This window comes from Colias philodice, chromosome 10 (genome assembly GCF_061535455.1).
Source record: "Colias philodice isolate Cphi_HAF_F1 chromosome 10, ilColPhil1 Martin Lab GWU primary, whole genome shotgun sequence".
NCBI classification, from domain to species: Eukaryota; Metazoa; Arthropoda; class Insecta; order Lepidoptera; family Pieridae; genus Colias; species Colias philodice.
In genome coordinates, this window is record NC_143095.1 from 11,424,827 (window position 1) to 11,445,871 (window position 21,045).

At 33.9% G+C, this 21,045-nt stretch overlaps 1 protein-coding gene across 1 annotated transcript; it reads right to left on the reverse strand.

The window, feature by feature from the left end:
- Positions 1 to 17,164: 17,164 nt before the first annotated feature.
- On the reverse strand, positions 17,165 to 19,662 carry LOC149485475 (uncharacterized). Its single transcript, XM_089700325.1, has one exon. It carries the CDS (start codon positions 19,244 to 19,246, stop codon positions 18,440 to 18,442), a length of 807 nt encoding a protein of 268 aa, XP_089556451.1. The 5' UTR covers positions 19,247 to 19,662; the 3' UTR covers positions 17,165 to 18,439.
- Positions 19,663 to 21,045: the final 1,383 nt, after the last annotated feature.

Consider the following 21,045-nt stretch of genomic DNA (forward strand, 5'->3'; position numbering starts at 1 on the left):
TGTAGCCTCCCACGCACATAGGAAAAAAAATACATTCATTCATTCATTTCCTCTCAGCTAAAAATTTGTCAAATTGTAGCTAACCCAATATCTCAACGAAAAAAAATAGTCAGCTGGTTACAACATGGTGTATTATACGTCAGCTGGTGTCTCGAACATGAAAGTTAAATTTAAAGAAAAATTTATTTTCCGTTATTTCCTCTCAAACAAAAATTTACCTGATGATAGCTTATATGTAACTGTGGATAAATATATATGTCAGCTGGCTGTATCTTGGTGGAAAAACCGTCAGCTGATACGGGAGGCTACAACCGCTCTTCCCCCCAACCGAGCTCCAGCTGACGTTCACGAGGCTTCATAATACTATACTTTGATGCATTTTACTAATTACCGCTTGAGAGGAACTTGGTCATAAAATCTGCTGCTGTCTCCCGGACCAGTATAACTACATTGACGTTTTTAATTTTTATATAGATACCATAAAATACATAAGTGCGTTCATGTGTTTATGTGATCGTTCTGTGCGTTCATGTGTTTATATAAACAATAACCTAAACATATGTTTAGGTACATATTGAATAGTACAATGTTTAAGGCAATTACATGGTTCAACGACCTTAATGATTCTGTCACTATATTTGAATTTGTTTTTTTAACCGCCCTCTATAATATACATCATTGTTGAAGTAAAAGTGACCAAAGATTATGGAATTGTAAAATGTATCGTATTGTATCGTAATGTGTTAGTGGTTTCCACCTAATTTATGCTTTCTCTCAGAGGCAGTAACATATAACATTTATGAATAGTAAATATTGTGTACTATATATATGTTGTAAATGGAATGTAGGAAGACTCATATTTCAAAATTTACCGTATTAAGCAAAGTCTCTACTACATGACCCATTCTGGAGACCTTAAGATGACTAAGCAAGTAATTATAAGTTCTAGAGTGGGAAAGAAAACACCGATTTAGAAATTAAGTTTATTCAACACGGACTCTACTATATTTTGGAGACCTGATGATGACTAGGGTGGAGAACATCTCACCTACAGAGATATAAAAGATGGAGTACATTATTTGACGTAATTCTATAGAACGGCCTCTACCATGTCATGGTGTATCTAATGGTAATGGTGACCATGGTATTTAGCGTTCTCTGTATATCTCTTCATACCTAGTAGGAATATATGCATGCAACCTACACACACCTAAAAAAATAGGGGAACAGACAAGAAATCACGTTTTTTTCGACTTGTTATGTATTTTGTAGTTAGTTCGAGGTTAATTTTTTAAATCCCTTACGTCTTTGAAATGATGACGAGAAAAAAAATGTGTTATCAAAAATATTGTAACGTGTTTTAAACTGAGTTTATTTCTTTCTACTGTTTATCTTTGAACACATTACAAAATCAGCAATTTTTTGAAGTGAAAACTTTTTTAACGGCGTTGAGCACTTTTTCTGGAATGGGTATAAAATCTTAAACTCGCTTCAGAACACGTGACCTGATCGAAAAAGCGTAAGACGGATACCATTCCAAAATATCAAACATGCTCAACGTTAATAATCAAGTTTTCACTTCTGCAGGCACTCCGGGAGTGCAATCCGTCTTTTTTTTGCTAAACGATTTGTACCACCTTAAATTTTATTTTCAACAGCTCCTGAATGATCATAAACAGAAGTGTGATAATGCCATATCTATGGGAGGAGACGAATGTGTATAAGTAATAAAGTTTTTCATTGTAAGATTTTACTCGGATTTTGAACGGTTTGTAGCAGTATGGCACAAATTTTTAACCGACTAATACTTTATTAAAGTATTAAATAAAAATAACTACGTTAAAAAATAAGTCGGTTTCAACAAAGTGCCAAGCACTAAGCACTTAGCATTAAGCTCGTGCACCGACATCAAACCTATTTAATAAATAGCACATATATAAATAATACTTATGTAGTAATTAAAAATATCAAATCTCTTATTTTTTATTTTTACCGTAGTTATTTTTTCCTCTATTAAAAGTAAGGCAAATATATAGTAATGGTCACATTGCGTCATTTTCCAAATATCTAAATGCCATACTGGTACGAATCGTCATTATTTTTTACGTCTTGGCTTTTAATCTCACAATCGTCCGCCCTATGTTTGCAATCTGGGATAACTTTTTGAAGGTAGAATTGTATACAAACAAACAAAATACATATAACGATCCCATACTATAACAAGTATTTTACGTATTGTACAGTCGTATTTTTGAAACGTGTCGAATAAATAAGTTTTTTAAGCACTTTTCCCTAGAAGTATGGCAAATATAATAATGGACACATTTTATCTAATACTTTCCAAAAATCCAAATGCAATACTGGTATAAATCGTTTAGCGAAAAAAAATATTGCTGATTTTCGGCGGTATGGCGACCATTTGGAACTGTCTGAAAAGTATGGCATGGCGATTTTCGTATATGGCTACTGGACGATGATTACCTGTGCAAAAATTAGCCTGGTACAAATGGTTAATTTTTTTTTAAATCAAAGCATTCACGTCGGTATTGTGGGCTCTAAATCACACCGGAAAAGCATGGCATGACACTACCGCCTACTTCTTTTTATGGGCTATCGGTAAATCCTAAAACTAATGTGTTACAAATCGTTAGACTTCCGTAATTTATCCGATGAGTTCGACTTAAGCCCACGCGACTAGTCTGCCGGTACCACTGTTCTGACCATCATTTTTCTTTTTGTCATTGCGTACTAAGACCCCTGTAGAACCGCCATCCTATTACAAATGACCCAAAATTTTGTGTCAGTATCTCCCGGCCTATAGTACATGGATTGTTTTGGACGCAAAATATACGATAGAACAGCAATTAATCTTTTTTTTTAATATTCAAGGCACAGGGAAAGTCTGGTTACTGTTTTATAGGTAATTGTGTTTTCTGATAATATTTTACTTTTACTGTCAAAAATTATCGACACTGGATATAATTCAATGACGCCTTTCAAAAACAAAACTAATTAACAAACAGATTTTTATATCTTTACATACCTATTTTAAACCTTCATTTCATGCACTGCTCATGTAAATACCTATTACAATCTGGTTTAATTTAACAAAACATTCAATTCGGACATTTTTAGCGTTATTTTGCAAAAAAAACCGCACGTACAGTCCCCCGTCCGAGTCGAACTGACACCGTCAACTTTCGTCGAAAATATGCAAAAGAGGTGAGGTTTTATGTGGGTTTTACTATAATTTCGAGTTTTTTCTTGATAATTTAACGATAATAATGAAAATTGAAAAAATAAACAATACAAGTTATTACAAATATCATAACATATTTTTTGATATAAATTTCATGTATAAATATGTAGCCGTTTTCCTAACAAAATGCGTTTTATGTTCAAAAAGGGGTTGATTTGTATGTATTTTTTTTATGTTTAGGCCGTTCTAAAATGAAAAGTAAACAATACACTTTGTTAATTATATCCTTGAGTATCACATATATTTTTTTTAACACAATCGTACCAACAGTTTCCTCAACAAAATTCAATATGTATAAGGTGTTTTTCGGTTTTGACCATAGTAATCCCCTTAAACATTATTTGGTTAAAATTCATACAGTATTGCCAATTGACTAGCACATATTCCGTCGCTTCCGATTATCATTACTGCAAAGGCAGTGCGTGTACCTAGGTGTAAAAATAAATCTACTTTAATGTAGGTATCTACGGAATCCGTAGTACGGATAAAGAAAATATAGCTAGTTAGGTAAATTTTATTTGAATTATTAATTAGCTTTCCGCCCGCGGCCTCGCCCGCCTTTTATTTATTTATTTATTTCACCTTACCACCACCCATGGGCGTAGCCACGGTGGGGCAGGGTGGGGCACTTGCCCCACCCTGGCTCTGACCTGGAAGGTACCTAACCAAATCCTAAAAACGTAATTATCTAGGTACTGACTACAAAACTTAATATCCGTTAAAAAATTCTCACTCGAAAGTTGTCAGGCGACACAAAAAAAATGCGATCTAAACAAAAAGCTTGCGCTTCTATGTTACATGATTTAAACCACTTTTGGTGCCAGAAAAAGTAGTGTAGTACCTACTGTTACCCCATTCAAAGCTGTTTTTATTTAGCCAAATTCGCACTAAATTTCCCATCCAATTTCACTTTTGTTTTAGGATAAGTTACTGACCATAAAAGCACAAAATGCTGACGATCCAGGTGGAGCTATGCTCGCAATCTTACATAAAAGTTTTTGGCCGATATCTCGGAAACTATCCATTTTAAGGCAAACATATTGGGAATTTTTTGTAGGTAGTAAAATTTTACATCTTTTATACCTTGTAAACTTTTTGTAAAACTTTCCGTTTACGATTTATGGCCTATTTAATGAGCCGGTTAATCATCTTTGGCAAGTAACTCTTTAAATATTGGATTAATCAATGAAATGCATAGGCATTAATATATTATACATATGCATTATCCATTTATTAAGATTACTTTATTTGAAACTTTTTTTTCTAATGCTTTTTGAGTTATTTAACGTTTGGCGATAAATAGTAAATTTCAAGGTACCTATGTATGTTTCGTATATATTTCGTACAACTAAATAATATTGAGTAGTTATTTTATATTCGGATGCAAGAATAAAATTAAGGAAAATATTTTAAAAAAGGTATTAAAAATTTTCTACAAGTAAAAAAAATCATAAATTTTGCCGTTTCGGAAACGGTGAAAATCCACTTGCATTGGAAATTTCTTCTTCTTTTTTATTACATCCGTAAAAAAACTTTTGGTCTGCCACGTCACCCGCCGAGCGGCGGCATTTCTACATTATACGTGGAACAACTCAAAAAATATGGGCACTAGAAAAAAAATTTCAAACAAAACTTGTAGAGAATAAAGTGACCTAAAAACTAAGTACCTACATACATGCATTTTATTCATTAATCCAATATTTTAACGATCAACCGGTTCATCAAATAGGCCATAAATCGTAAATAGTATGTTTTACAAAAAATTTTACATGGTATAAAATATGCGAAATTTTACTTCTCTACAAAAAAGTCTAAGCAACTTTTGCCCTAAAGTGGATAGTTTTCGAGATATCGGTCAAAAACTATAGGATGGCGAGCAAAGCTCCACCTGGATCTGTCTGCATTTTGTGTTTTTATGGTCAATAAGTGACCATTAACCTAAAACAAACATGAAATCGGAAGTGCAAGGTTTTGCTTTATTTACTGAGTTATTTAAAATGGTTTATTTTTCTATTTACACAGACCTATATTTTATGGTAAAAAGAAATCATATTATTGTATGTTAGACAGATAAACTATATAGGTACATAATATAGGAATGAAATTTGCAACATAAACGGCTGTAGGTATATTTTGTTTGTTTTGATTTATTCATTATTATTTCAGCTTGATACCGCCACGCGTTCTTGAAAAAAAAGGTACCTATTTTTAGATAGACAGACAGACGCACAACAAAGTCTGCCTGTCGGTTTGTCTGTCAACACACTTTTCCTCAGGAACGCGTAAAGTTATCAAGCTGAAATTTATATCGAATACTCAAGTATACGGTTTCTTAAAGCTGTGAAAAAATCAAACTTATAAGCCATTGCAATCAAAAGATACAGCCATTTTATGCTGCAAATTATCGCAAAATTCGAAATTCGCAAGGGAATCAAAACCTACATTGTACTTCTCGTGAACACAGAGTCTTGAAATTTGGTTAAAAGCAATGTCTTATAGCATAGATAAAGGAAAAATTGCTAAAACATTCATTTTAGAGTTACAACATAATAAAAAGTAGGTTTGTTCGGAGCCCTCGGTGCGCGACTCCGACTCGCACTTGGCCGGTTTTTTTTTGCCCCACCCTGTGCCTTTGGCTAGCTACGCCCATGCCACCACCAATATTACAATGTAACAATTTTAGTCTTTGAAATCACAGTATTATCAACATAGATTCGTAGGTATAAAAGGCACGAGATAAACTTTGTGACATACAAAATATGCTTGTTCTTAGAGTATAAATACTGAAATTACATACAAAAAAATGCCATAAATTAATTAAATGCATAACTAGCACTCTACTATAAAATTCTAAAAACTATCCACAACAATTTATTATTTAGTATATTTAGTATATTTATATTTATATATTTACCTCCAAACAATTTACATCAAACATCAAACATCAATATCTATTTCAGTAAGACATAGTAATTATTACAAATAAACATAAATTACTTCCCTCCGTGCTAGTGGCTGACGCCACTGTGTTACAGTAGGGAAGTTTATTTTTATTTTATTTTTATTTATTTATTTTTTTGCAAAGTTTACACTACGGCTTAAAGATATAAAACTTATGAGGATAAACAATAATTAGGTAACTTTAAGTAATAGGTACTAAAAGGCACTAGCCACAAACAGTTTTTCTGTCTCGTTGTAGTCGAGGCGAAGCAGAAATTTATCCAAAGATTTACTGCAAAGGTATCTACTCATTTCTTTTATTTTAATTTTATTGTTAATATAATTATACAAATAGGGAGCAATATAATATGCAAAATTTTTCGCAAAACGAGTTTTACAACCCGGCACACAGTAAATCTCTTCAATGCGGGTTTTTCTTTTTGTAACAACGGAAGTAGATGGAGGAACTGTGTGCTGCTCCAGGACTATTACTTTGATAAATAATTGCCTCACAGTCACGACAGGACAAAGAGTATAGCAATCGCAGTTTCCTACATTTAAGCACGTATGCGCCTTTATGGTAAAATTTTGGGGAGGTCTAGTATTATTTTAAGAGAAAAATTTAAAGTTAAAAGATTATGATTTAGCCAATTTATTACCAATCGCATGCCTGATTCAGCTGCCAAACGAGCAGATTCCCATGTCTCCCCTTGAAAAACAATAACAGTATCATCAGCAAAACTTATTAACTTCGCGTCAGGTATGTGTAGATTACATAGGTCATTTAGGTATGTATATTAAAAAGAGCGTAGGGCCGAGTACCGATCCCTGAGGAACGCCAAAATTTATGGACCGCTTTTGACTCTGTACATCACCAATTTTAACAAATTGAGTCCTATTTGATAAATAATCTCTAAACAATTCTAGAGGGGTACCACAAATTCACGAAGTTTTCAAAGAAAAACCCGCATAGTTCCCGTTCCTGTGGGATTTCCGGGATAAAACATATCCTATGTGTTGATCCAAGTTACCCTACATAAGTGTGCTTAATTTTATTGTAATCGGTTCAGTAGTATTTGCGTGAAAGAGTAACAAACATACACACCTACACATTCACATACATCCATCCTCACAAACTTTCGCATTTATAATACCTATTATAGTTGGAAGGATTAGATATTTGAAGTATGTTACCTATAACTGCTAATGTGTAAATAAATTATTTAAAGTATGATTAGGGAAATGGTATATTCAAATAACATCATTTTGATAGCGAATTTATCTTTTTACAACTAATTGTGGTTAACCATTGAGGAAATAGATGTTGGTAAGTAACTAATTAACTAAAAACAAACAAATAAAATTGCTGGACCTTTTTTATGTGAGCATAACAGCTGATGTAGGCCTTACATAATGTACGGTCTACATATTACTTGCTCTGTGTAATGTACGACTGACTTCTTTGCTGGACCTTTATTTTTAAATGTCAACATAAAAAATCAACAGCGAATGTAGGCCCTACCTATAGGTACTATGAATTCAAATTTTACCAGTTAAAGCTAACGTTAACGTTAAATAACTGTTAGAAGCGTCAAATTACAAATATAAAATGTCATTTGAATTGCAACTCTGATAGCTTTAACTACCTTACCTATGTAAAAAAATACTTTCGTGAAACACATTTTGCAGTCACTGAAAAGTAACCGTTACTGTTATTGTTAAAATAGTCATTTATCTTCAATAACTATTAATATGGTGCAACTAAGCCGCTTGCGTCGGTAACTATCGCATACAATTCCCTACGAAGCGGTACGGCGCGACCACGGTCGCGGCTGCGGGGCAGCGGCTGCCAGGTCGCGACCGCCCAGATCCGAATGCTACCTTAAGATGTTATTTTATATTTTTCTGGTAGGAATTCAATATTATTCCAGAAATATAGTTAATAATATAATGTAACCGGTATAGCTTTAGTGTGTAATTAATTTTATCTATGGTAACTTAAATAGTAGCGTAGCTGCCAGCTGGTAGACCTAATAATTGCCTATCGGTCGACTAGTTTCTTGCCCCGACTACAAGCATTAATTGACAAAATTATAACGCATGGACTAAAATAGATCGATAAAAATAATCGCAATCATTGACGACACTAAAAATAGTAGGTACTAAGCTTGACGTCATTACAATATTTTTAATTTTGTCTTATAGTATTGAACTCCGTCGTTTCGAAATACGACAATTCTCAATTTGTAGCGTATTCACTATTCATGTACCTCGTAGGTATGTAATAAATTTGACTATAAACAGGGATGTCGCGTAAACGCGTTTACCTACTCCTGGACGACTGACGACTAAGTGCGCAAGCCCCTATTTAAACTATAGTAAGTCACAGTCGCCGGCGACTGAGTCGCCAGCGACTGGTCGACAGTGCGTAATAGCTCTAAAGGTTTAAATTGATAGTTATTATTAGACATCGGATTATATGCACTAACAAAATGCCAAAATATGCATGCAAATAATATGCACTAAAAAAGGCCGAAATATGCACTAAAAACGACTGATATGCCTAAAATATGCACAATACAAAATCAAAAAAAAGTGTGTGCGTGTAACCTTTACGCGCGATCGAAGTAAAACTTCTTTGGCGTTGACGACATATATCACTGAAATGATTAAATATTAACTTAAATAAATAAATATTATATTATAATTTAATTATATTTATTATTCATGTGCTTTACAAAGATTATTTAAATGTTATATTAATATTATTCATTCGAAACAGGTAATTGAATGTCATAATAATTTCTTACGTACGAAATTATAGGTTTGTGGTAACTATAATGTGAAACATAAATTTTACTCTCTAAATTTGCTACTTTTCTTGAAAATACCTACAGCATCTATCGTTGTACCGAAACGCGTTGTTGAATGAAGTCGAGAAGTATTCATAGATAAATCAAATTTTTCTTCTAAAAAATCAATTAACTGCTGAGATTCCTGAGAGCGAAAATTAACATTAAAATCTCCAGTTAGAATCATCGGTAAAAGTCGAGAACCTTCAATTGTGAAGTGCTGATGAATAAATTTTATGATATTTGTCAGGCTAGTATTTGTAGAAATATAAATAACAACGATAATCACAGGTTGGTCATTCGTATTAACACATCGAACCAAGGCGATGTCACCAATTTGTGAAACCTCATCGGAAATTTGTGATAATATCGTTTGTGAAATATTTTGAATTGGTGTTACATTGTTCAGTGTATCTGTAGATGAATTATATACAGCTACTCCACCAGCAGTTGAGTTGGGTCGTTTGTATTGGGTAACGCAATAAAAATTTTCAATAAGAATTTGTTCGTCATTTTTCATCCAAGTTTCGGAAAATAACAGCAATGTGGACCTTTTTAATACTTTATCATTCAGATCAGAAACATGAGCACGTAAACTTTGGCAGTTGAAGGAAAATAGTGTAATGTTACTCTCATTTACAAGGTTATATAATTCTTCCTGTTGTGTTATTAGGCGATAATTTGAAAGTCTTTCAAATTCACACTGTAAATCAACTATTCCCCCTGGACGCTTTCTTCCATGATAAAATTTGTTGTCATCGGTGTTTGAGACAATGAACAATCCATTTATATCAGTTACTCGTGATAATGCTACATATAACAGCTGCTGACTGTGACTTTTATTGTATTCATAAACGATTTGATCAAAAGTACCACCTTGAGACTTATGTATTGTAAGCGCACAAGCAGATACTAATGGAAAGTGATTTCTCTTTGCAAATATTGTCTTATTTCTATTCATTGGTACAGATGACGATCTTCATAAAATTGGGACTGCTGTTCTACTAATGTTTAGAATTTGAATATGATGGGCAGCTTTTTTCCTAATTTTCTCTCCTATCTTACCAGGAAACTCAAGCCATAAGCGTATGATGTTATCACTGTCATCACGTTCAATATACACTAACTTTCCAACACAACCGTTGGCTAAGCCATCAGATACATCAATATTGGTTGTAATAATGTAAAATTTGTTAAGAACTAATATGATTTCATAAGGCGATCCTCCTGTATCAATAACTGACATTTTATGAAATTGTTGGCGTAAGTACATTTAGTGTAGCTGTGTGTAGGGAGATGAAATTAAAGATAGCGGCCAATTAAATTTTATATTTCTTCTAAATTACACAAAAAATATACTATTTTAATTTATTACTACAATACGTGGGTCGGTGGCGAGAGTTACGGGACAACTGGGGAGCGACGCTATGTGACTGTGCGACGCGACCGAAAATCCTGCGTCAGCACAGCACCTACAATATTCCCCCCTTTTCAAAAAAAATGTGGAACATTTTTAAACAAAATCAAATTAAATTATCTTTATTTATATTACTAACTCGCACAACGAACCCTAACAATTCTGCTGACAGACAAAAGATAACAATGTGAAACACAATACAATATTAGTTCAAGAGTCGGTGAAACATTTTTATAAACACACGAACATTTATTTTAAAAAATATACTTAACTTACTATAAAAAATTACTATAGTCTGCAGCCATGGTGTTTGATGTAACGTTATGATGTCCTCTCTTGGCATCATTGCGGCCATTTGCCAACAATACAATCTAATAAAGTCCTACGATCGAACAACATAACATTACATACACACAAACATGATAATGTAAAGTAACATTAATAATAAAAAAAAAAAAAAGTGTGTGCGTGTAACCTTTACGCGCGATCGAAGTAAAACTTCTTTGGCGTTGACGACATATATCACTGAAATGATTAAATATTAACTTAAATAAATAAATATTATATTATAATTTAATTATATTTATTATTCATGTGCTTTACAAAGATTATTTAAATGTTATATTAATATTATTCATTCGAAACAGGTAATTGAATGTCATAATAATTTCTTACGTACGAAATTATAGGTTTGTGGTAACTATAATGTGAAACATAAATTTTACTCTCTAAATTTGCTACTTTTCTTGAAAATACCTACAGCATCTATCGTTGTACCGAAACGCGTTGTTGAATGAAGTCGAGAAGTATTCATAGATAAATCAAATTTTTCTTCTAAAAAATCAATTAACTGCTGAGATTCCTGAGAGCGAAAATTAACATTAAAATCTCCAGTTAGAATCATCGGTAAAAGTCGAGAACCTTCAATTGTGAAGTGCTGATGAATAAATTTTATGATATTTGTCAGGCTAGTATTTGTAGAAATATAAATAACAACGATAATCACAGGTTGGTCATTCGTATTAACACATCGAACCAAGGCGATGTCACCAATTTGTGAAACCTCATCGGAAATTTGTGATAATATCGTTTGTGAAATATTTTGAATTGGTGTTACATTGTTCAGTGTATCTGTAGATGAATTATATACAGCTACTCCACCAGCAGTTGAGTTGGGTCGTTTGTATTGGGTAACGCAATAAAAATTTTCAATAAGAATTTGTTCGTCATTTTTCATCCAAGTTTCGGAAAATAACAGCAATGTGGACCTTTTTAATACTTTATCATTCAGATCAGAAACATGAGCACGTAAACTTTGGCAGTTGAAGGAAAATAGTGTAATGTTACTCTCATTTACAAGGTTATATAATTCTTCCTGTTGTGTTATTAGGCGATAATTTGAAAGTCTTTCAAATTCACACTGTAAATCAACTATTCCCCCTGGACGCTTTCTTCCATGATAAAATTTGTTGTCATCGGTGTTTGAGACAATGAACAATCCATTTATATCAGTTACTCGTGATAATGCTACATATAACAGCTGCTGACTGTGACTTTTATTGTATTCATAAACGATTTGATCAAAAGTACCACCTTGAGACTTATGTATTGTAAGCGCACAAGCAGATACTAATGGAAAGTGATTTCTCTTTGCAAATATTGTCTTATTTCTATTCATTGGTACAGATGACGATCTTCATAAAATTGGGACTGCTGTTCTACTAATGTTTAGAATTTGAATATGATGGGCAGCTTTTTTCCTAATTTTCTCTCCTATCTTACCAGGAAACTCAAGCCATAAGCGTATGATGTTATCACTGTCATCACGTTCAATATACACTAACTTTCCAACACAACCGTTGGCTAAGCCATCAGATACATCAATATTGGTTGTAATAATGTAAAATTTGTTAAGAACTAATATGATTTCATAAGGCGATCCTCCTGTATCAATAACTGACATTTTATGAAATTGTTGGCGTAAGTACATTTAGTGTAGCTGTGTGTAGGGAGATGAAATTAAAGATAGCGGCCAATTAAATTTTATATTTCTTCTAAATTACACAAAAAATATACTATTTTAATTTATTACTACAATACGTGGGTCGGTGGCGAGAGTTACGGGACAACTGGGGAGCGACGCTATGTGACTGTGCGACGCGACCGAAAATCCTGCGTCAGCACAGCACCTACAATATTCCCCCCTTTTCAAAAAAAATGTGGAACATTTTTAAACAAAATCAAATTAAATTATCTTTATTTATATTACTAACTCGCACAACGAACCCTAACAATTCTGCTGACAGACAAAAGATAACAATGTGAAACACAATACAATATTAGTTCAAGAGTCGGTGAAACATTTTTATAAACACACGAACATTTATTTTAAAAAATATACTTAACTTACTATAAAAAATTACTATAGTCTGCAGCCATGGTGTTTGATGTAACGTTATGATGTCCTCTCTTGGCATCATTGCGGCCATTTGCCAACAATACAATCTAATAAAGTCCTACGATCGAACAACATAACATTACATACACACAAACATGATAATGTAAAGTAACATTAATAATAAAAAAAAAAAATGTGTGCGTGTACTAGAGTACACACGTAAGAAGTGAAACTTCTTTATGTCCTTATTTTTCAAAAAATAATTTACTATATACAATATTAAAGAAATACGTTAGTCACACGCTCGTCGCTACCTACTTAAATATTTACACCGGCCGCTGCTGCAACTCGCTCGCTTCGCTCGCTCGGCTCGTGCGGTAGTTCAAAAGTTAACCTAAGATGCTCGTCGCTTCGCTCCTCGCTACCTATTTACATATTTACACCGGCTGCTGCTGCAACTCGCTCGCTTCGCTCGCTCGGCTCGTGCGGTAGTTCAAAAGTTAACCTAAGATGCTCGTCGCTTCGCTCCTCGCTACCTATTTGAATATTTACGCCGGCCACTGCCGCGACTCGCTCGCTTCGCTCGCTTGGCTCGTGCGGTAGTTCAAAAGTTAACCTAAGATGCTCGTCGCTTCGCTCCTCGCTACCTATTTAAATATTTACACCGGCCGCTGCTGCAACTCGCTCGCTTCGCTCGCTCGGCTCGTGCGGTAGTTCAAAAGTTAACCTAAGATGCTCGTCACTTCGCTCCTCGCTACCTATTTGAATATTTACGCCGGCCACTGCCGTTTTCAGCTTATAAAGGATTTCGACTTAGGCGGATTTTGATTGGACAGAGAGTTTGAGGTTTATTCTTATAAATTTTGAATTCATAAAATTATAATTGAACACCTGACACCAATCAAGCAAACACGTGTTTACGTGAGTCATAGATTTATTATCGTATACTCCTAAAATGTTTTCTAAGAAACAATAGTGTACTTACATTGTCGGCACGTTCTTAAAGTCGGTAACTTATTTTTGTTCGAACAATAGAGGTAATAAATTCCTAATGATCAAGTTGTAAAGGTTGTAAAATAAAAAATATTCTATATTAAAACGTATATATAATATGTGCGTCATTAATTTCTGACTGTTTCGAAATTTGGTGCAAAATAAAATAGTGTGTAAATAAAATTTGTAAAAAATCAATAAAATAAAATAATTGAGTAAAGATCTATAGGCATATTATGTATGTATTTATACAAGATATGTATATTATATATTTATACAGGGAACTTCTCAACGTGTTAACTATGAAATTATACTTTTACTCAATTGTTTAATTTTATTTACACACTGTTTTATTTTGCACCAAATCTCGAAACAGTCAGAAATTAATGACGCACATAGTACATAATATATACATATTAAGACAGAGGTTAAGCTTAAATAACTTGAAAAATAAATAACATGATCACGCCCACGTGTTGGTGTTTTAAAAAATTCAATCATAAACTGAGAATAACTGTAAATATTTTAGAATTAGAAAAATAAATATGTACCACAATAACATTCAAGTATTAGAAAAAATTTATACATAATTCCACCCACGTGCTAGTGTATCTATACATATTATCTATACATATTATAATAAAATTGAAAAAATTGAAAAATACAATCAAAAAGTGAGGTTAATTTTAAATACTTAACTTAGAAAAATAAATACCATAATTACACCTAAGTATTAGAAAAAGATATGTAATTACTTACTTTTTTTTTAAATTCACTGGAATTAGAATAATTAAAATAAACACTTTGATTGTGCTGATCACTTTAATATAATATTATCACGTCACCATAGAGCGTTGGAAATAAATACGAGTGCAATAGAAAAACGGTCAAGTAAAGTGGTAGGACGTACGTTAAAACGATACGATATCCCTACTCCGCTGGAGAAAGTATACGTCGAATCACGCGTGGTAGGGATAAGAAAAAAATGTCACGAGTACGGCGTAACGCAAAAATGTAACGCGCGCGGCGTAACGCAAAAAATGTAACGCGCGCGGCGTAACGCAAAAAATGTCTCACAAAATTTTTGTCCACCCCCGATAAAGAAGTTTCACTTCAATACGCAATGTATAATATTAAGGTATCATGTACCTAGTACATTAACATGCAAATAAAATCATATACGAAAATATAATTAAAATTGTTCCCGTCTCTTACACTATGACAATACATAACAATGCAATGTATGAAACGTCATCATTAAAATTTTATAACACACAAGAAATATGAATAAAATATTTCAATATAACCATTCTTTAAATTCAAAAAATTACGTGACCTAAAACAACAACATACAATTTGCATGAATTGTAATAACAATGGCTATGTACATGATTAAAACATAAATTTACTTGGCGTTTTTCGTATTCGCCCTGATCGTGTAACATAATTTTTACAGCTGGATTTGTCTGTTTCAAACGTTACCTTTTTAATTACCTTTTTTGTATGTAGCGAATCATAAATTTTATTATCACTCATATTAACAGACTTACCGGTGAACTTAGTCACAATATTATTATCATCAGGTAAAACGTATGCAGGTTTTAACCTATCTATTGAAACGTTAAATTGTCTGTCCGTTAATTGAATTTTAAAAGTTTTATCCTTTCTACTAATGACACGATATGACCCATCATACGGCGGTTGTAATGGTTTCCGTACGGTGTCATTTCTTAAAAATACATATTCGCAATCAATTAAATCTTTATGTATGAACATTTTACACGGTAATTTATTAATTCTAGATACAGGTTTCATACTGTGTATAATCGACCTCAATTTATCAACATAACTATGTTCGTCACACGGTTTTATATTACTTGTGTCATAAAAATCACCAGGTAGCCTTATATTACTACCATAAATCATTTGAGCTGCAGTTACGCCTGTGTCTAATTTAACAGTTGTGCGTAACCCTAACAATACTGTTGCTAGCTCATCAACCCAAGAATTACAATTTAAACGAGCCATAAGCGCTGCTTTTAAAGTTCTATGCCAACGCTCTACTGCACCGTTACTCTGTGGATGATATGGGGTGGTCCGCAACTTTTGTATTCCCATTAATAACATAAGTTGCCTAAATAAATTACTTTCGAATTGTCGACCTTGGTCACTTGTGAGCCTAAGGGGACAACCGAACCTACAAATCCAACCCTCATACAACACCTTTGCCACAGTCTCCGCAGTAATTTCTTTTAAAGGAAAATCCTCGGGCCACTTGGTGTACCTGTCTATGATTGTTAAACAATATCTAAACCCTTCTGATGAAATTGGCAATGGCCCTACAAGATCAATATGTATATGCTCAAAACGGCTCGTGCCTTGAAAACTTCCTAAATCGGATACAGTATGTTTTGAGACTTTAGCTCTTTGGCACTTAATACATGTTTTAGACCAAATTCCTATATCCTTATTCATTTCTGGCCAAAAATATCTATCAGTTACTAATTTTTTTGTGGCTCTAATACCCGGGTGACTTAAATTATGCACAGCCTCAAAAGCTAAACGTCGAAATTGTTTAGGTAAATATGGTCGAATTCTATCTGTGGATGTTTCACAATAAATTTGTTTATTACAATCGAACATTGCAACACGCTTAAGTGTAAATTGACTGTTTGCGTTTGACCGGTGTCGCATTTCTGCAAGTTGTTCATCCGTTTCCTGCGCTTGGGCGAGTTCTGCGAAATCTAACACGGTGGGACATGTTATTGTTTCAATTCTCGATAACGTGTCAGCGACTATATTTTCCCTACCTGTTACATGACGAATATCTGTACAAAACTCACTAATAAACATAATTTGCCTAGTTCTTCGAGCAGTTTCCCTATTTGTACCTATTTTACTAAATGCAAAACAAAGTGGTTTATGATCTGTATAAACTATTAATTCGCGGCCTTCAACCATGTTGCGAAAATGAATAATTGATAAATATATCGCTAATAATTCTCTATCATAGGTACTGTATTTACGCTGAGCTTCCGTAAGTTTACGTGAAAAATATCCTAAAGGTTGCCAAATATTGTTAATTTTTTGTTGTAAAACTGCACCTATACACGTATCTGAAGCGTCAGTCATAAGAGACAATGGGGAATCTAAGGAAGGATATGTCAACAAAACTGCATTTTTCAAATCTATCTTACATTGTTCAAAATTTTGCTCTGCTAATTTATTCCAATTAATTTTACTTTTATCTTTTCGTTTCGCACTACCAAGATATTTATTTAACTCTGATTGATGTTCAGCCGAGTGAGGAATATGAGATCTATAAAAATTTAACATGCCTAAAAATCTTCTAAGTTCTTCTATAGTACTAGGCTTAGGAAAATCTAAAATTGCTTTAACCTTGTCTTCGAGCGGCCTAATGCCCTCGGTAGAAACTTCATAACCTAAAAACTCTAATTTTTGCTGACCAAAACTACATTTAGAAAAATTGATAGTTATACCGAATTGATTAAAACGTTCAAAAACTTGCTCTAAATGTTCTCTATGCTGAATTTCTGATTCTGAACTGATAATGACGTCATCGATAAAAATAAATAAGAAATCTAAACCTTTTAAAACTGTTTCTTGCATGAAACGTTGGAAAGTTTGCGCAGCATTTCGCAAACCAAACGGCATACGCATAAATTCAAATAAACCAAAAGGTGTAATAACTGCTGTCTTTTTTATGTCATTTTCTGCAACCGGCACAGAATTATAGGCTCTATTAATATCTAATTTAGAGAAAATTTTCTTATTACCCAAAATATATGTAAAATCATGTAAACGTGGTACTTGATAACGATCTGGCTTCGTAATTGCATTTAAACGTCTATAATCACCGCAAGGCCTAATATTACCATCTTTTTTAGGAACTATATGTAGTGGACTTGCCCAAGAACTACTACTCGGTCTACAAATCCCTAACTCTTGCATAACAATAAATTCATTTTTAGCCTTTACGTACCTGTCAGGAGGAAGCTGCCTCGCTCTCGCATGCACCGGCGGTCCTGTCGTCTCGATATAGTGACAAACATCGTGTTTTGGCGTCTCTTTGTAAGAAATAGGTTTAGTTAAATCAGGGAATTTATTCAATAAATCGGAATATGGACATTCCATAATAGTTTTTAAAGTGGGCACAGTAGAATTTGAGATATTTCCCTTAGTACTCAAATTAGTTACTTGATCAATCAATCTACGTCCGTTTAAATCAATTAATAATTTATGATTAGCTAAGAAATCCGCACCAATAATTGGTTGCTTTACATCCGCTAATATAAAAATCCAACGGAACGGTCGTCTCAGACCCAAATCTAGAGACAAAAAATGAATACCATATGTTTTAATTTCCGTTCCATTAGCAGCAAATAATTTATATTTATTACCTTCTGCATAAACCTTACCATACACCACACTACGCGGGATGACGGACACATTTGCACCACTATCAACTAAAAAGTTTAGTCCTGAATTTCTGTCCAAAACACTGAGACGGTTATTTATGTAGACTCGGTCGCAGGCACCCGTCGCTGGCTGCACCGATGCTAGTTTTCCGCTGGTCTCTCACGCTGACTAGGTTTCCAGTTGCACGGTTTCACACATTTCGTCGCTTTGTTTTTATATTTGTAATGATATTTACAAAGCCAATTGGGATTATGCCTTTGATTATGTTGAAATCTACCTCTTGACCTGGATCGTGACCTCGTTTTAAAATTTTGTGTATTATTTCTAGTTTCCAATCTTCTCAGTCGATTACTTAATTTTTCTATCTCACCAATCAAATTATTTTCTGGACTGTTGCTTAAACTGGACTGTTGAACTGCTGATACCGAGTTTAAGGGTGTCATACTCTCCATAACTTTATCTGCAATTGATGCCAAAATATCTTCACTTTTACTCTCGGAAACGGCTAACACAGCTCTTATTGCCGGCGGTAATAAATTTTGCCATAAAACTAGAAGTGTTTCTGTTGTTACTCGTCCACGCGCCAAATCTTGCATTTTCCTCATTAATTGTGACGGTTTTTGATCACCCAATTCCATTTCGCCGATTAATTTTTTTATTTGTCTATCTTCCGATTCTTCAAAAATTTGTAATAATCTTCTTTTTAATTTTTCGTATTTTCCGGTCTCCGGCGGGCTAATTAAAATGTCCGTGACTTGCTCGATGACTTCTGGCGTTAATTTAGAAATTACTATTTGGTATTTCGCCTCATCTGACATTTTCTGTGGCGATAAAACTGTTTCCGTTTGAATAAACCATATTTTCGGCGATTTCTTCCAAAAATCTGGGATGCGGGACGTAATGGAGATTGACGATAAACTTGCAAATTCTTCTTTAACGGGTTCCATGGTGATATTAAATTTTTATATGTAGATTTTATGTGTTATTAAATTTTATTTATTTAAATTTTACCGCTGCCACCGCCCTGTAGTTTCTTCTTGAGTTGTCCGTATATATAATTATTATATATTAATTTTGAATATTTATTCTCCCTACTACACACTCACGTCGATATAATATTACGTCGATACAGCTGTCGTCGAGATCACGTCGGGGTCACCAATTTAGTGTAGCTGTGTGTAGGGAGATGAAATTAAAGATAGCGGCCAATTAAATTTTATATTTCTTCTAAATTACACAAAAAATATACTATTTTAATTTATTACTACAATACGTGGGTCGGTGGCGAGAGTTACGGGACAACTGGGGAGCGACGCTATGTGACTGTGCGACGCGACCGAAAATCCTGCGTCAGCACAGCACCTACATACATAATATGCTTCTTGTTCAACTGAATGACAACCTATATACATATCTGTTGCTATGGATACTACTTTGTCTTCAGCAATATTTAAAATAGATTGATTATAATCCGCAACATGTTTATTTTTATTTTTAATTTACTTATTTTAAAAGTAATAAATAAACAAGTATATTTAGAGATTTTCAAAAAATTTTGCAATTTAAAATAATGTTTTTAAAACTGTTGAATTTTTCATTCACTTTGCTATTCACAATTGATCCGTTTGAAAATTTGAAAATAAATAATCCTATATAATTGATTATGATATTTGCCACTAGCTGGCGTATAAGTCAAGAAGCGTGTAGTATATGACATATACTTACAACCAATCAGAATTATTATTTTTAAATGGCGGAAACTACACAGACTATAGTAAGCGTTACTTCCGTCAGAAAAAAAATCTGAGTTACTCCCTAGTCGCGCCTAAAGAAGTTTTACTTCAAAAAAATGTGTGCGTGTACTAGAGTACACACGTAAGAAGTGAAACTTCTTTATGTCCTTATTTTTCAAAAAATAATTTACTATATACAATATTAAAGAAATACGTTAGTCACACGCTCGTCGCTACCTACTTAAATATTTACACCGGCCGCTGCTGCAACTCGCTCGCTTCGCTCGCTCGGCTCGTGCGGTAGTTCAAAAGTTAACCTAAGATGCTCGTCGCTTCGCTCCTCGCTACCTATTTACATATTTACACCGGCTGCTGCTGCAACTCGCTCGCTTCGCTCGCTCGGCTCGTGCGGTAGTTCAAAAGTTAACCTAAGATGCTCGTCGCTTCGCTCCTCGCTACCTATTTGAATATTTACGCCGGCCACTGCCGCGACTCGCTCGCTTCGCTCGCTTGGCTCGTGCGGTAGTTCAAAAGTTAACCTAAGATGCTCGTCGCTTCGCTCCTCGCTACCTATTTAAATATTTACACCGGCCGCTGCTGCAACTCGCTCGCTTCGCTCGCTCGGCTCGTGCGGTAGTTCAAAAGTTAACCTAAGATGCTCGTCACTTCGCTCCTCGCTACCTATTTGAATATTTACGCCGGCCACTGCCGTTTTCAGCTTATAAAGGATTTCGACTTAGGCGGATTTTGATTGGACAGAGAGTTTGAGGTTTATTCTTATAAATTTTGAATTCATAAAATTATAATTGAACACCTGACACCAATCAAGCAAACACGTGTTTACGTGAGTCATAGATTTATTATCGTATACTCCTAAAATGTTTTCTAAGAAACAATAGTGTACTTACATTGTCGGCACGTTCTTAAAGTCGGTAACTTATTTTTGTTCGAACAATAGAGGTAATAAATTCCTAATGATCAAGTTGTAAAGGTTGTAAAATAAAAAATATTCT